The sequence below is a fragment of the Vicugna pacos genome, chromosome 14, assembly GCF_048564905.1.
Source record: "Vicugna pacos chromosome 14, VicPac4, whole genome shotgun sequence".
NCBI classification, from domain to species: domain Eukaryota; kingdom Metazoa; phylum Chordata; class Mammalia; order Artiodactyla; family Camelidae; genus Vicugna; species Vicugna pacos.
Window position 1 is genome coordinate 61,364,162 of NC_133000.1, and position 15,784 is coordinate 61,379,945.

Here is a 15,784-nt window from a genome sequence, read left to right on the forward strand (position 1 = left end):
AACACAAGAGGCCATAGCTCATGCTTTGGAATTTGTCACCCTGACTCAATTCCAAGCTCCACAATGTCCCACTTCGGTAAAGGGAGGACTAAATCAGGTTCAACAAGGGGTTACTAGAAGGATCCAAGGACCAAGCATGTCTAAGATCCCTGCACAGAGCAAGCCCCCTTCCTCCCCAGCCCCTTGCTGCGTCTCTACAGAGATGAACAAGCCAAGCCCTATTGGGCCAGTTGTTCTCATGCTTCGAGAGGAAACTGAAAAGTGGATGTAGATGAGGTCAGAACAGAACCCCCGGCCAGAGAAATGAAAATTTGCACAGGAATGTGTTTGACCTTTGGAAACTGTTAATGAAGTGGTTCTTGGTCTTTGTTGCCCATCAAACCCGTAGGGAATCTTTTAAAAATATTGATGCCCGAGTTCCAGGCCCGGAGATGATGATTCAAATTGGCCTAACTGAGGAAGCAGGCATTCAAATTTTATGGCTGCCCAGGTGCTCCAATCATATCGAGGGCTGAGAAACTGCTGTGTATTCACTAGAAAGAACTTAAACAAGATAGAGCCAGCAAGCTTAATAGAAAGTATACACATCAACTGTCTGAAGGGAATTTACAAGTATATTCAGGACAGACAACACCAAGAGCCAGCCTGTGTTCATTAAGGGGAAATCATGTTGGGGGAGGGTATAGCTCAAGTGGTAGAGCGCATGCTTAGCATGCAGGAGGTCCTGGGATTCAACCCCCAGTATCTCTATATTAAAAAAAGAATTAAATAGACTTAATTACCATCCCCCCAAAACGAGGAAATCATGTCTAACCTCAAGTCTTTGTAGGGTTTCAGAACAACTGCCCAGCAGATAAGATACCAACGGACTCCTGACCTCTCCCGATACCTGTAGCCAAATTCATCCACTGCCCACAGTGTTCATTAGCGGATCAGCCACAACCCTGGAGGACAGTCACAGGACCTGTCCTTTCTGACATAAAAACTACAAAAGGTTTCAAAGAACTTTCTACAGGTAACAGTGAGATGCTGAACTTTGACATCAACAAAATGAACTTAAGAAGGAATAAAACACAAGTCTGCAGAGGGATAAACTGTGACGTCAGTTACTGTGGGTCCATCTCAACCGTACGCATTGCTTATGACACCCAAATTTTATCCCAGCTCAACTTCTCTGAGCCCTTGACTTGTAACCAGTTGCCTGGCTCAACTTCTCCCATGGGTAGCAGGCATCTCAAACTTAACACAGTCAAGACCAAACTCCTGACATTCTCCAACCCATTCCTCTTGCAGGCTTCAGCATTTTATTTAATGGGGATTTCATCCTTGCAGGTGCTTAGGCCAAATCCACAGAGGCAACTTGACACCCTCTTCCTCTCAAGTTCCACTGTCTACCTAGCAACCAAAGCCACGTCCCTCCAACCAGCTCCACCTTTAAATAAGCTCTTCCCTGAATTCAGCTACTCACCACTGCTGTTCCTCCCATTCTGGTTAAAGCCACCAGCATCTCTGGCCTGAACTACTGCTGGCCTCCCCGTTTCTGCCCCTTTCTTTAGTCTATTTCCAGTACAACAACCAGAGCGCTCTCATTAAATCCTAAGGTGGTATCATACCTCTTCTCAAAACTTCTGAGTGGGCTCCATTCACTCCCTGTAAGGCCCAAGTCCTCCAAGGGCCAACAGAATCCCCAACCTCTCTTCTCCTACACTTGTCCCTCCCCCTGAACGTGCACGACTCACTCCCTCACCTCCTCCAGGTCATCACTCTGCTGTGTGGTCTTCTCTGGGAAGCTCTCTGTGGCCCCCCTCAAACTGTCATCTCTCTTCCCCACCACACACACTCCTGACCCCTTTCCCAACCTTGTTTTCTCTCCTCAGCACTTAAAACTATCTAACATACTATATGTTACTTATTTATCTTATTTAGAGTTTAAGTCCCATGAAGGCACATACTGTCATTTCTTTTTCTCACTGCTATATCCCAAACATCTAGAACAGGGTGGCAAACATTTTCTATAAAGAGCTAGATCATAAATATTTTAGCCTTTGCAGGTCAGTCTCAGTTGCAACCAGTCGTCTCTGCTGTTGTAACCCACAGACAATATATACATGAATGAGCCTGGTCGTGTTCCAATAAAACTTCACTTACAAAAAAAAAGACAGTGGGCTGGATTTGATCTATGGGTCATAGTTCAACAACTCCTGGTCTAGAACATAACCTGGAACACAGAAAGCACACAAATTACTTGTTAAATTGCCTACGTAATCAGTTAAAACACTACCCCTGGCCAGATCAAGCCTGCCCAGTTCCAGATGCCGCATAAGAATAAACACATCGATAAACTAAACAGCATTCAGTTCAACCAGACAGAAAAGGGTCTGAAAATCCTGCCACTTAAAGGAAGCATGGGAACTGAAGTCTGTTCTCTGAAAAGATAAGACCTAGTGGGTCCCTGACAGTTGTCCTTAAATATCAAAGGAGGCCATCATATGAAGTTGGGGAGGTGGTCAACGTCCTGTGTGTTGACAAAAAATTAAAAAGCAGATAGATGGGTAGAAATTGCCAAAAAGAAAACTGGATCAATAGACCACACTCTGGAACTCTAATATGAAGACATAAGAGCAGTAAATTTTTCCATTGCACAATGTCTGGAAGAGATTCCTGTATTGAATACGGAATAGAAGCTCTCTCCCTTCCAACCCTATGATCCCATAACACTGCAAGTAGGGCAGACAGGAGCTGAGCTGCGGGAAAGACCTGACAAAGACTAGCCCAATGATGAGGCCAGTACAGAAGTACCCAAGGAACCAGGAAATGGAATAAGGAGATAGGCCAGAAATCACAGAAGGACTGCAGGTGTTCACTGAGTACAGGACTAGGGGACGGGTTAAGTCAAGCCTGAAAGCTGGCAAGGATGAAATAGGGGCAGAGTGTGACCTTGAATGACTGCATCAAACACCACCAGCTGGGAGGGAGGGGCATCCACACACTTCTGGTTGTTTCAGGACACACTACCCTCTGCACAACTGTCTTTGTACATCCTTGTCACCTGCCTGGAATGACTCCCTCCTCCTCCATCCAACCCCTCCTCGAACCTTCCCATGGGTGCACACCTTACTCAAGCCCTTACTACACGCCCCGAAGTTTGGTGATTAACTCTTGCAGCAGACAGCTGGACACTCAGAGTTTCTGGCCCCCACTTATTGTCAGAGGCGACCACCTAAGACCTGGCTGACAGGATTTGAGTATAAATAATGTGAGTCACTGCCAACCCTGGAACACAAAAACCAGCCACATGCAACCTCTTTGCAGCTAAGCAAAGTGAACTCAATAGAGAGGACCCAAGGACCGACAAGATGTAAAAAGTCCAGTTACTGCATAAATGGGTGTAGTCCCCTGCCCCAGCCAACCCAAAATGGATGATATAGACTATACAAAATGAGGGTGAATGGTTTTGCTTTGGGTTTTGTTTTTTTTTTTCAACTAAGCCACTAAGATCTGGGGCTTGTTTTCTCAGCAGCTAGCATTATTTACAGAACTAATACCATGACTATCTCCCCAACTAGGCCGTGTAAGCTCTTTGAAAAAAGAAATGTTCTTTTATCTTTACGGATCTGAACACAGCAACGAGGAAGGCACGCAAGACTTTGCTGAATGAGTAATTCAAACCACAGAGAATCAGCACCGGATCAGTACCTTGGCCTCCCTCCTGCTCAAATAGAAATGGACTTTGAAGGTTGAGAAAGACCTGAGAAGTGGTTCGCAAACCTTAGCATCTGAATCACCCAGGAAGCATGTTTCAAAATTGAGATTTCAGGATGCTACCTTCCTCCCCAGCCCCAACCCCAACCCCAGGAGATTACGATCTTATGGGTAAGGAATGAGACTCAGAAAATCGTATTTTTAACCTATCTGGGAAACAACCATGGCAATTTACAAACAAAAAATGTTAGCTTACAATTCCTAAGTATGAAGAAGGTGGCACGGTTACCTTTCAATATTCGTTTACTGCTTCCTATTCTAACCATTTCACCACTGTTTGTGTCACTTAATACTCTTCCCAATTTTATGAGGTAGGTATAATGGTCAGGTAAGGAGCAGAGCTCAGATTTACACTGAGGACCAGAAATAAAATGCACAACCTCAAAGCTGAGAATTTTGTTTCATTCAGCGGACTTTCTGAGGACTTCAAGCCGGGAAGACAGCCTCCCAGATAGCTCTAACGGATTGCTCCGAAGAGGTAAGGGAGGAGCCAGGATACATAGGAGTTTTGTAGCAAAACTAGTTAGTGGGATCAAAAGATTACTGGTAAAGAAATCCAGATGTCTCAAGGTAATGAATTTAGCTCTTCTCTATGGATGGGAAGATGCAAAAGCCTGGGCTCACTGAAATTATTCCTTCATGTGCACCTGAGCCTTCTAAGCCAGTATCCCGTCCCTTCCATCCTGAGTTCACTCAGGGCTCACCATAGGGGATGGCTGCATTGTGATGGCTTGATGGCTGCAATATCCTTTCTATGGTGATACTGTAGGCAATATTTTTCATTCAAAATACCCAAGCAATCAGGCTTCAGATGGGGTGTCACTCACTGCACCCAACCTGGATGAGGGCTCAGGGTTGTATAAATGTGCTTCTGGCAATGGTGCTGGGAAACCAACATGGGCATCACCCTGCTTTCCTGCATTTACTCCCATGGCCCAGGGTAACCCTACTCACTCAAAAGTGCCTGCCTTTCATCAGGCAGGAGCCCAGTCCTGGCTCTGATGGCCCTGCAAAGGCAGAACAGCTACAAGATCTGCCTGACCTCATCAGCCCAGAGTGTGACAAATGATGGGACACGAGGCTCAGGAAGCAGATTCTGAAGAATCCTTGAAGGCCACACTAAAGAATTACTCCTGAGAGCAGTGGGGAGGCAGGAGAGGTTTTTAAGCAGAAGGATGGCAGGGACTTGGTTTAGGGGAAAGGCTGGTAGCAGGAAGACCTGAAACAGCAGGATCCTATGGGGTAACCCCTGGTACAAATCCTCTCCATGTCCCCCATTTCTCTTTTGTAGGAAATGGGCTTCAGTCAGCCTCCTTGACCTTTCCTGACTTCCAAAGGGTAGATTCAGTGAGTTGCTAATCAGGGAAAGGAGGGAATGCAGAAACAAGGGATAAACAGCCAACAATACTGCAGCCTTAAGGCGGAGTCTTGGTTCCTCTGAAGGAATATACGTAACAACATCTGTGAGTTCTCCTGCAGGAACTAAGGCCCCCACCCAGGTGGAGGAGGCCTCAGGTGGAGCACAAGATTCCTGAACACCGCCCTGTTACCTTAGCACCAACCCATCAGAGGAAAGTCACACACCCTGCAGCCCTCACCCCAAATTTTGCCTAGAAAAACTTCCCCAAAAACCATCGGGGAGTTCAGGGGTTTTCAAGCAGCAGCCACCCTGTTCTCCTTGCTCAACCCTGCAATAAACCTTTCTGTGCTACAAACTCTGACACTGAGGTTTGTTTTGGCCTCACTGTGCGACAGGCACGTTTCGTAACAGACCCGTTGGGAGGAAGAGAAGCCAAGAATGTTAGGTGAGGCTGGAGAAGGGATGGGGTGGGACACAAGCTCCAGGGAGGCGAGCATCTTTGTGGTTCCCTTCCCTGTGGACCCCACACAGCCACATCCAGGAAACAGTTGCTGAAAGAAGGAATGAATGACACCAATGGCAAGTTTAAAGTTGAATCAATAGGATCTGATGTCAGCAGATGAGGGTGAAGAAGTCAAGGGAAACTGACAGGTTGATGCCTTAAGAAACAGATGGATAAGGATGTGGACAACCCACACAGCAATTCAGGAGGCAGTAGAATAAAGAGAAGGTAGGAAAACATGCCCCAGATATATGTGGACGGAAAGAGCATACTCAGTCACTAATTTTTTTTTAATATTTTTATTTTCTTTATTTGGGGGGTGGGATTAGGTTTGTTTATTTATTTTTAGAGGAGGTACTGGACATTGAACCCAGGACCTTTGTGCATGCTAAGCATGCGCTCTAGTGCTTGAGGTATACCCTCCCCTCAACTAATATGACTTTTAACACTGCTAGATAGAGTCAGCATTTTCTTTATAATTGGCTCAGCCTGTGGGATCTAAAGCTGAAGCCTGAGCTAGCCTCCCCAGGTGCTGAGGATGTGGGTGGAGTCCCACCTGGGGCACAGAGACCTTCCAGCTACTGCGCTCCTCGGTAGACCTGGATTTCCTCATTTGTGAAGTATGCACAAGATGCCTGCCTCATAGGAATCTGAGGATGAAAAGAGATAATAAATGTAAAAACAGTAAGCAAAATTCTGAGCCCATGGGAGGCATTCGATAGGTGTTAGTGATTATCAGTATCGTTGTCTACATGATCCCATCTCTGAGGACAGACTGGCGCAGGTGCCCTAAAGTAACAAATGCAGGTCACACACCTACCCGAACCAGAACATCCGGGGGCAAAGCGGGAAAGGGCCTTGTATCTGCATTTTTAACAGCATCTCAAAAAATACTGCTGAAAATGGATAAACAAGAGTTAACATCTTAAAAAAAAAAGTTAACATCTAAAGAATATTAAAAGGGTAACTCTGCTCTTTTCAGTTACCTTTAGGTATGTATCTCTAATTTAAAGAGATCTTAAAAGGATTCATCTTTAAATGGATCTGAAGCTTATCTTCTAGTCTTCAGGCATCCCCTGACCATAACCACCTGAGGCCTTAACTCTCAACACTGGGTGAGTTGCATTAGGACCATCTCCAGCCTCCCAATTTTAAGCCGGCAGAGGCTGAGATCCATGCACACGTGTAGCCACACAGAATTTGCAGGGCCGACAATACCTGAATCTATACAATTCCAAAGCCCAGACCTTCCCACTGCACTGCAGGCATCCACCTTTACCCTATCCAGGACACAGAAACACAGAAAATATCTACATGAGCTTATTCGACACAAAGTGGAAGAAACCCATGGAGACATCCTCATGATAAGAGGGACAGGGTCCCCTGGGCCGACTGAAGTCACAGGCAGGCAAGATTTAGGATAAAGGTGCTCCATATGCCACAGAGCAGACATAGCCTAGGAGACAGAGAGGTACAAAAAAAATTAATGAACACAAACCCCAGTTAAATAGTCAGGAGACCAGAAGGGGGAGCTCTCACACCTGCAACAATAGCAGAGCCCGATAGCAAAAACACACTCTTCTTTCCCAGTGAGGACTCAGCCAATGAAAAGCCATGGACTCTGTTCACTACAGCCCCACCAACTCTCCTGTCCCCTCTATAAAAGAGTTCTCCTTCCCCTGCCCTTCAGGGACTTGCAAGTGGTTCTCTATGGTTTCAGACCCTGAACTGTAATTCTCTGCTGATCCCAAATAAACCCATCTTGGCTGGAGAAATATGACAGTCTATTTGTTTCAGGTCAACAGAGGGAAGGGAGTCAACACAATTACGGGACCCTGGGACGACTCAGAAAGACAAATCATCCACCTGACTCATCTGAATGGACACTAATTGACACCTCTCAGGCCAACCAGACTCAGGACTATAAAGACAAAATTAAAAAATCAAGAATAAATGACAGGAGATAAGCTTAATATGTTACACTGTTTATTTCATTCTAAGGACTTAGTAGTAAATTTTAATACACCTTTGCAGTGTTCTGCATCTTGTTTGGGGCTGGATTTGTATAAAATTACCAAAACTTATCAAATAAACACTTAAGAAAGGGGAACAGGCTGAGGCCACAGAAAGAGCCCTGGGAAACTCACCCAGCCTCCACCCACAACATTGGATTTCTGACTGTTAATAAACAAGATTAATACAAGGCTGTTCTGAAAACGGTGCAAAGAAGCCAAGTTTGAAATGAAACATTTCTATGCATTCACGGTCACAGTGACTGAGGGCCTAACACAACCAACCTCTCTAAAACATTAGGGCAGTCAGTCAGTTCAAATCCCCCCATGTCATCATCTTTCTCTGAGAGTCTGTCTTGACACTAGTGGCAGCTTCCACAACCGCCCTCCCTTTGCAAGGTGACAGTTCACTGACTGAGACATGGCCAGTGCCGGGGCAATGAGGATTTAACCACTCTCTGATGGGCCAAGTGCATCTGGCCTGAGTCTAACCAATCAACTCTCATTGCTGGGGACAAGTCTTGCGCAAACCCAACATGCTGGCCTCTGGGACAAGGATGGCCAGAGAAATGCAGAGCACACCCCAGAGGCCTGCAGCGCAGGAGAGCAGGGACATTGCCAGGAGAGTCTCAGCAGACTGGATCATCTAGTACCCAGCTGGACGGTTCGTAAACTATGCCACTTATTTCCAATAATGGGGATAAGTAAGAATTATTCAATAAATCATGAGGGGGAAATAGACTGTTTCAGGAAAAAATGGGGCCTAATATATCAAACATTAAAAAAAACTCTAGCTACCTTTACTGTTAAAAATGAAACAAGAGTTAAAATGAAATGCTTATGGAGACTTAGATGGTGCTGGGATTTAAAAAAGACATTACAAAAGCAATAGAAACCAAAAAGAAAAGCTCAATATAAATAATGATCTAATTTAAAACCTCTAAACTAAATTAAGAGACAAATGAAAATCTGGAAAAATACTATACACACTATTACAAGTTATTTTGAAAATATAAATGCCTAATGGGAAAATATCTATTAATAGACAGTTCAAAAAAATACAAATAAATGGTCAATGGACACAAAGGTTCCATTACCAGAATTCAAATAAATTCAAAACTGTTTGATATTATTTTTAGCCTTTTGATCTAGAAAAATGTAATTCAGGTACTCAATGTTGACAATGAAATAAGCACACAACCAACCACTAAGAGGGCAAATTGGTTTGAACCTGATAGAAAACAATTTGGTCTTCCACCGGATATTCTACACTATTCTACTAGAAAAAGGAAAGATGCACCAAAATATATGGTCATGGGTATGAATGACATCATAATTAGAAATAAACTGTGGACACTGCATAAATTGGAATTAAATACCAAGTTTTAAAGATTATTTAATGCCACAAATAAATCTTTACCATACAAAATTAAGAAGGATTGAGAATTCAAAAGTATTTCATTTTATAGAAAAAAAAATGTGCCCATGCACGTGTGCAGAGTTCTAGAGGAAAGACAACCAAAATATCAGCAAGTGTACTTGGCTAATAAAAATAAATCCTTATTCCTTTTTCCCTATAGTTTTAGATTTCTTACAGAAAAAAATAATCTTTTCTAAAAAACCCCAGCAATAACCAATAGTCATAACGTGTAACTCTTCTTAGGCCCTCACTCCAAACTGCGCTGTGAAAACACTAAAGCCCAGAGGAAATGTAAGAAGGATAGTAAATACCCAATGACAAGATGAAAACTCTACAAGACTTTTCTCTACAAGGTGGCCCTTGTCTCTGGGCAGCACTCCTGGCTGGGCTCAATTTAGCTTTCAGTGGCAGCGTGTGGGGTACACAAGGAAATCACTAAGGTACCTCAAAATTTAACCACAGAATGGCAATCATGGTCATCAACTAAATTCACAAAGTCTGGATCCTTTTTTTTTTTCAAAGTTAACACTGAACTAACAATGCTAATGGGAAGAGTGGCTTAAAGAAGTAGTCAGGCCCAACCTTCCATCAGAATCACCTGGAAGGCTTGCTGGAAACCCCATCCCCAGAGTTTCTAACTTTACAAAATAGGTATAGAAATGAACGTGGGGGACTGCATTTCTAACAAGCTCCCAGGTGCTGAGGATGCTGCAGTCACTCTGACAACAGTCCCCCTAAAGTTTGGAGATAGATATGTTTCACATGCATCACCTCCAACAGCAAGAACTTTAAGAACTTCCCTTAAAAACACTCCTGCCTACAACAACAAAGGTGTGTTTGGCATCGCCTCCATGCATTTAAGAATAACTATCTCAACAGAAGCAGCTCGGTAGAGCAGTCACCTACAGGATGAACACTGGCTCCGGAGCCAGACTGCCTGGTTTGGGACCCTGCTCCGCCGCTTACTACCTGTAATGACACCCCACTAACTCAACCTATCTGCTTCAGTGCCTTCAGGTTTGTGAAATAAGATTGTTACAGCTCCTTTCCCTCCAGCAGGACAACTGGAAATGGGTGCCTAATAAAATCAGTTAAGTCCTCACCTTCCCATTTGAATGCACATGCATTTGGAAAATCTACCAACAGCAAGTGCTTGGAGAGTTCCCTGCCCTGCCTAAAGTTAAGGAGAAAGTTGCCTACTGCATTATTATTTACAGTAACCACAGGCATATTCCTCCTTCAAGGCCCCTTTCCTTAAGGGCCACCAAACTGCCAAGAGATGTAGCTACAGGCACTGAATACACCAGTCAAAACAAGTATAGGAGCTCCCATCCCCTGGGGATCACCTAAGCTGTCCCATTTAAAAAAAAAAAAAATGAAATATCAGAGTTTGTGGGAAAGATGACTGGGTTATGGTCCAGAAACAAAACATCTAATAATCAACCAAGTGTGATTAAAGCCCAAAGGTTGAGGCCCACCTACTTAGTGCCAGCTACTAGATGGGAAACTTTAAAGAGCTTCACCTCTCTGAGCTGTTCTCCATCTGTGTTTCTTCCCAGCTCAGAGGCCCTTTAGTGGTTTCAGGACCAAAGGACTCCTGCGCAGACCTTTCCTAAAGGCTAGAGATCCGGATAAGACGTCCAAAGGATTCAGGAACCCCATCCCCACAGTGGTCCTCAAAGGTGGGGGTGGAAATGGTCCCAACAAGAAAAGAGGCTGGTCAAATACATACTCCAGTCGAGACTGTCTCAACCAAAATCAAAACATGTTCAAGAATAGTGTCCCCACATTCATTAAATAAAAATCATTAGTCTTTTTAACCACATGGAATTTGCCACAACTAGATACCACAACATACGGAGAGAGGGAGAGTCACGGTCACGGACACACGGTAAGAGGGAGACCAGTGGCGCTGGAACACAGCTGTTACCTAAGGAACACAGGAAAAGGCGAGGACTTTATTGGAAGATGGCAACGGTCTAGGGTTTATTTAAAGGAAGCTGTTTCTAAGTTGCTAGCTTACGGAAAAAAAGGGGGAAGCTTTAGTTCAGAACTGTGAGTTCCTGAGCGGTACGGGTGAAGCCGGCTAAGGGTGGAGCATGCGGTGTCCAGTCCGTTCTCCCACCGGGCGGCGACTGCCCCCGGGCTGACTCCGTTCTCTATCTCCCCGCCTGCTGCTCCCGAGCACGGGGGCTGGCGCGGCGGCAAGGCAAGGTGACTCGGCGCGACCGTCCCCAGGTCCCCCTCCGTGGCCCTGGTCCCCCCGCCCCCGCGCCCATGGACGCAGGCGAGGACCACGCGGCCGGCGTTGGGTGTCTCCACCGCAGCAAGAAGCCAGGCGGCCCGGACGCCAGCGGAAAGCGCTCCCTCGCCCCAACCCTCCGGCCCCGAAAGGCGGCGGCGGCGTCAACGCAGCCCAAAGCGGGAGTCGCAGGTCGGGCGGGGTGCTCACCAGAAGAACACGCGCGAGCAGACGTTCGCGTCCTGCAGCGGGTTGGGCTTCACCTCCGGATACACGGGCTGCATCTTGCCAGCCGCGGCGGCGCGGGCCGAGGTCGCGCTGTTCCGGCGCCGGTGCCGCTCCCGCTGCTCCTGAAAGAGCCGCCGGGGATGCTGGACCTCACGCTGCCGCGCGGATCCGCGCCGCGGAGCCGGAGAACCACACGTTTCCGGGAGTGGAGCGCCTGCGGCCCGCCCGGTCCCCGCCTCCCGGGCCGCGCCTCCTCCCCGGGCCTTCTCGGGGGCGCCGATTACGCGAGGCTGACGGATCCCGCCGGGAGCAGCGGGCCAGGTCTGGGGGCGGTGAGACAAAGGGGCCGACGGGTGGACGCTGCTCGGAGCCAAGCGCGGGTGCGAGGCCGGCGCCGTTGGATGAAGGTGGGTAGGCGGGCCGCGCAGCACACCCGGCCGGCGCCTTAGGCGCCCACGTGCTCGCACCTGGATGCAAAGTCGGCCTCAGTTTGTGCTTTCAACCCAAGCACCCACCCGGAAGGTGGAGAGGGGAGGCGCCGGCTCTGCCCGCCCCTGCCGCTCAGAAACGCCCCCTCAGCCGGGGCTTTCTGAAGACCCAGAGAAATCTGGCAGAAAGTGTTTGCAGCCTGCCCTCTGGGCACCCTGCCCTCATCAGGACCAAACTAGGGTGCTGTGGGAGGTTCTCCAACTTGCGGCCAAACATTTGACCTCGAACAACAGCAGGGCTTAGCACAGATTATGTTTATAGAGCTGCAAGACCCAAAGAAAAATAACAGGATTAGAAAAAAATGATTTTGAAAGATGAATGCATGCTGTCATTGGGGACAGGCTTTTGGCATCTCACAGGTTGCACTATTCGGAGAACTTCTGTGAGCTTTTTGCTGCCCTCATAAATTGGAAAAGGGGAATATGAGGGGAGAGAGACTGCCTTATGATTTCTTTCATCATGTGCTCAGATCCTAGTGGAATAAAGATATGTTACAAAACACCCATTTATGCTCATTTCTGGAGACCTTATCTCACTTTAATTCCAACAATGCCCTATTCAAGAAGATATTAATGTCCCTATTTTACAGACAAGAACAATGAGGCTCAACAACAGAACTTGTCCAAGGCATTCAAATTAATAAAGTCCTCATTTGAACTCAAGTGAGAGTCCAGCATGGTCTTGTCTCACTGGTGAATGGACAGTGTGTGTGACAAGTGCCTAGAATATGCTGTTTGAATGAATGAATGACTATAGGGCCGAATGAACAAATCTTGGTCTCCCACTTAAGTATTTAATTATGTGTGTAGCCGTCTTAACCAGCTCAGCAGCTACTCTTCCCTTCCAGCTTAAATGAAGACCAAACTTCTTGGTGCTGATAACAAGACCACTTTATTATTATTGATAATTTCCCATATGCCTTGGCTAAAATAGTATTATTAATAATGGCTTCTAGCTTCAGTTCTACTTCCAAAATGAGGAATTTGCATGCCAAAGTTAGAAGTCTAGTAACTTCCCTTGTCAGTTGCCCCAGACCACTCTACCGAGTCCCCACAATTATCTCAGAACCGTAGTTAGCAGTTTTCAAACTGTCAAAACCACTTCAGCCTCATTTCTTTGAAACTTTTGAGATTTTTTGAAACTTCTTAGAGTTCTATTCTGAACACTGACTAATATGCTATTTAGAAGAGTTACTGAGAGAACCAGTGTTGGATTGTACAGGGAAGATTGGATCTGGAGTCGGGACCAGAGATTTAAGATGCTTCACTTACTACCCAACCTTTCTCAGGTGTAAAATGAGAATCAAAATCCCCACCCTTCCTACTTCCTACAGGGTTACTGTGACCCTCACAACTTGTGAATGTACTTTGTAAAACCTAAGGCAACATATAAATAAAAGAAGCTCTTTTTTTTTTTCACTGAACAGATGTCTAGTGAATGCCTTCTAGGTGCATGGCCACTAGGCCGGACATGGAGCTTACAAACATGGGGCAGGTGTCGTAAGACCTCTGTCTGCACTTCCTGATCTTAAATGGTTCAATACTAAAACTAGAAAGAAAATAACAAGTATTGAGAGAGATGTGGCAAAACTGAAGCTGTCACAGGTTGCTGGTGGGAATGTAAAACGGTAGAGCTGCAATGGTACATGTAACCCAGCAATTCTGCTCTTAGGTATCCACCCCAGATAAATGAAAACACATGTCTACATGAAACCTTACACACAAATGACATAGCAGCGCTATTCATAAAAATCCAAAAGTGAGTTGAGGGTGGGAGGAACCAAGTGTCCATCAACTGATAAATGGATAAATTACAACATGGTATTACAGGCAATGAAATATTATTTGGCATTTTATTAAAATGGTAGATATACTGATGCATGCTACAATGTGGATGAACATTGAAAACACTATGCTGAGTTAATGAGGCCAGCCATTGACTCCAGTGAGGAGGATAAGGCACCTTCTAAGGAGATATTCAATCTTGATGGACTTGATGATTCATTCTCAAACCTCAGGGACACATGATGTAAATGTGTACCTGTGCCAACTATAAATTATTAAATGGTCTACAATATCTTGTCAGATAGTCAAAGCGTCAAGTGTTAAATCTGCAGTGGCTATAAGAGCAGTACTAAAGTGGTTCAGCTAAGACAGTTCTGGTCCTCAAGCATGTTTCTGCCAAAACATGTAGGATGAATGGCATTCACAATTTCAGCATAACCCCTGTGGCTATCCACAATTCTGAATATGGTGACAATTTCTCTGTCACTCCACCTTCTAGTAATAGATCTACCTCTGTAACCTCAGGAGTTGGCACCCAACTTAAATCTATCCAACATAATATGCCATGTCCATGTCCGAAGTGTTTGGCCCAGAGAAAACCTCAAGGTCCACGCCAGGCCAACTGGCTTTCTTCCTTGAGGTTTGTTTTGTTTTGTTTTGTTTTGTTTTCCTGGAGCTAGAAAAGGAAAAGCCTCTCTTTCCTTTCTGGTGACGAAGTTATAAAGATATGACCCATAACTGCTGGTGGCCATGTCCCCCATTTATATGAAGAGGCCTGAAAGAATAAAGCAGGTACCCAAAGGAAAGTCACATAGTCAATAGCTATTTATTAAACACCTGCTGTGTGCCGAGACTGTTCCAGGAGCTAGGGATACGTAAGTGAACAGGATGAGTGGTATAAAGGAGAGTCCTGGTGGCATCAAGTCTCTGGGATCCTGAGGATAATAGGATCTCTACTTGGATTGTGTGACCTGCTGTAGCAGAAGCTTCACTTCTGGACACTTCTCCAGGACTAAGGCAGCTCACTGCTTATCTGCAACTCTCTGCTCAAGGGCTGTCTTCTGCCAAAGGAAGCACATTGGGGCCATAGGCAAGGCAAGCCAAAACCCTTGAATTCAACCATTGATGAATGCGGAGTTGGTAGATAATTTCCCCAGTCTCTTTGCCTGTCAGATGGAATAACTCTGTCTCCCAGGGTTACCCAGCAGGAAGGAGCCCAGTTGCCTCAGTAATAACTTGCTTGCTAACACACTTTTATTGGCTTCCTTCTCTTCTCTGTCTCAATTCTCTACTCCCTACAAGTGCCTTCCTGGGATCATTTACAAAATAAACTACTTCCACTCAAATCCTTATCTTAGGGTCTGCTACTGAGGAACCCAAACTAAGACACCTACCAGGTACATCCTTCCAATTACTGAAAAATACACTCATTCCCTTGTACCCATACAAGTCCTAACTAATACTATAAACCCTGAGTTGTCAAGTACAGTAGCACTATTCACATGGATTGTGAGCACTTGGTTCAAAATGAAATGTTTTAATTGTAAAATATATGATAGATTTTAAAGACAGTATAAAACTTTTTTTTGGTCTTATGAACCATTTTTACGTTGATTACATGTTGATAGTATTTTGGACACATTGGTTGAAAGATATCTTACTAATATTACTTGCACTTACCTTACTTTTTAACGTGGCTACTACAAATTTAAAATTACAGATGTGGTTTACTTTATATTTCTATGGATAGCACGGCTATAACCAATGGACAGGCTCTAGCACCACAAATTTCTCTCCCACTCAAGAAAGCAAATGAATAAGGTTCATGTTATTATACAGATAACTTTGAATATGATCTCATTCATGAAAAGAAGTTATCCTCAGATTTCAGAACTTTGCTATTAGTAATGATAATTTGTGTCACTTCCCACTGAACTTCAGTCATGTTTGCATTATGTCACTTTTGTAGAGAGCCACTGGCATAA

At 45.2% G+C, this 15,784-nt stretch overlaps 1 protein-coding gene across 1 annotated transcript in view; it reads right to left on the minus strand.

Annotated features, from left to right (window-relative positions):
• Window positions 1–12,251, minus strand: part of ABCC4 (ATP binding cassette subfamily C member 4 (PEL blood group)) — a 189,797-nt gene extending 177,546 nt beyond the window's left edge. Inside the window, exon 1 of the mRNA XM_006211005.4 lies at window positions 11,509–12,251. Coding sequence (XP_006211067.1) covers window positions 11,509–11,582 — 74 coding nt within the window. The 5' untranslated portion in view covers window positions 11,583–12,251. The remainder of the gene's footprint in view (window positions 1–11,508) is intronic.
• Between the last annotated feature and the right edge of the window lie 3,533 nt (window positions 12,252–15,784).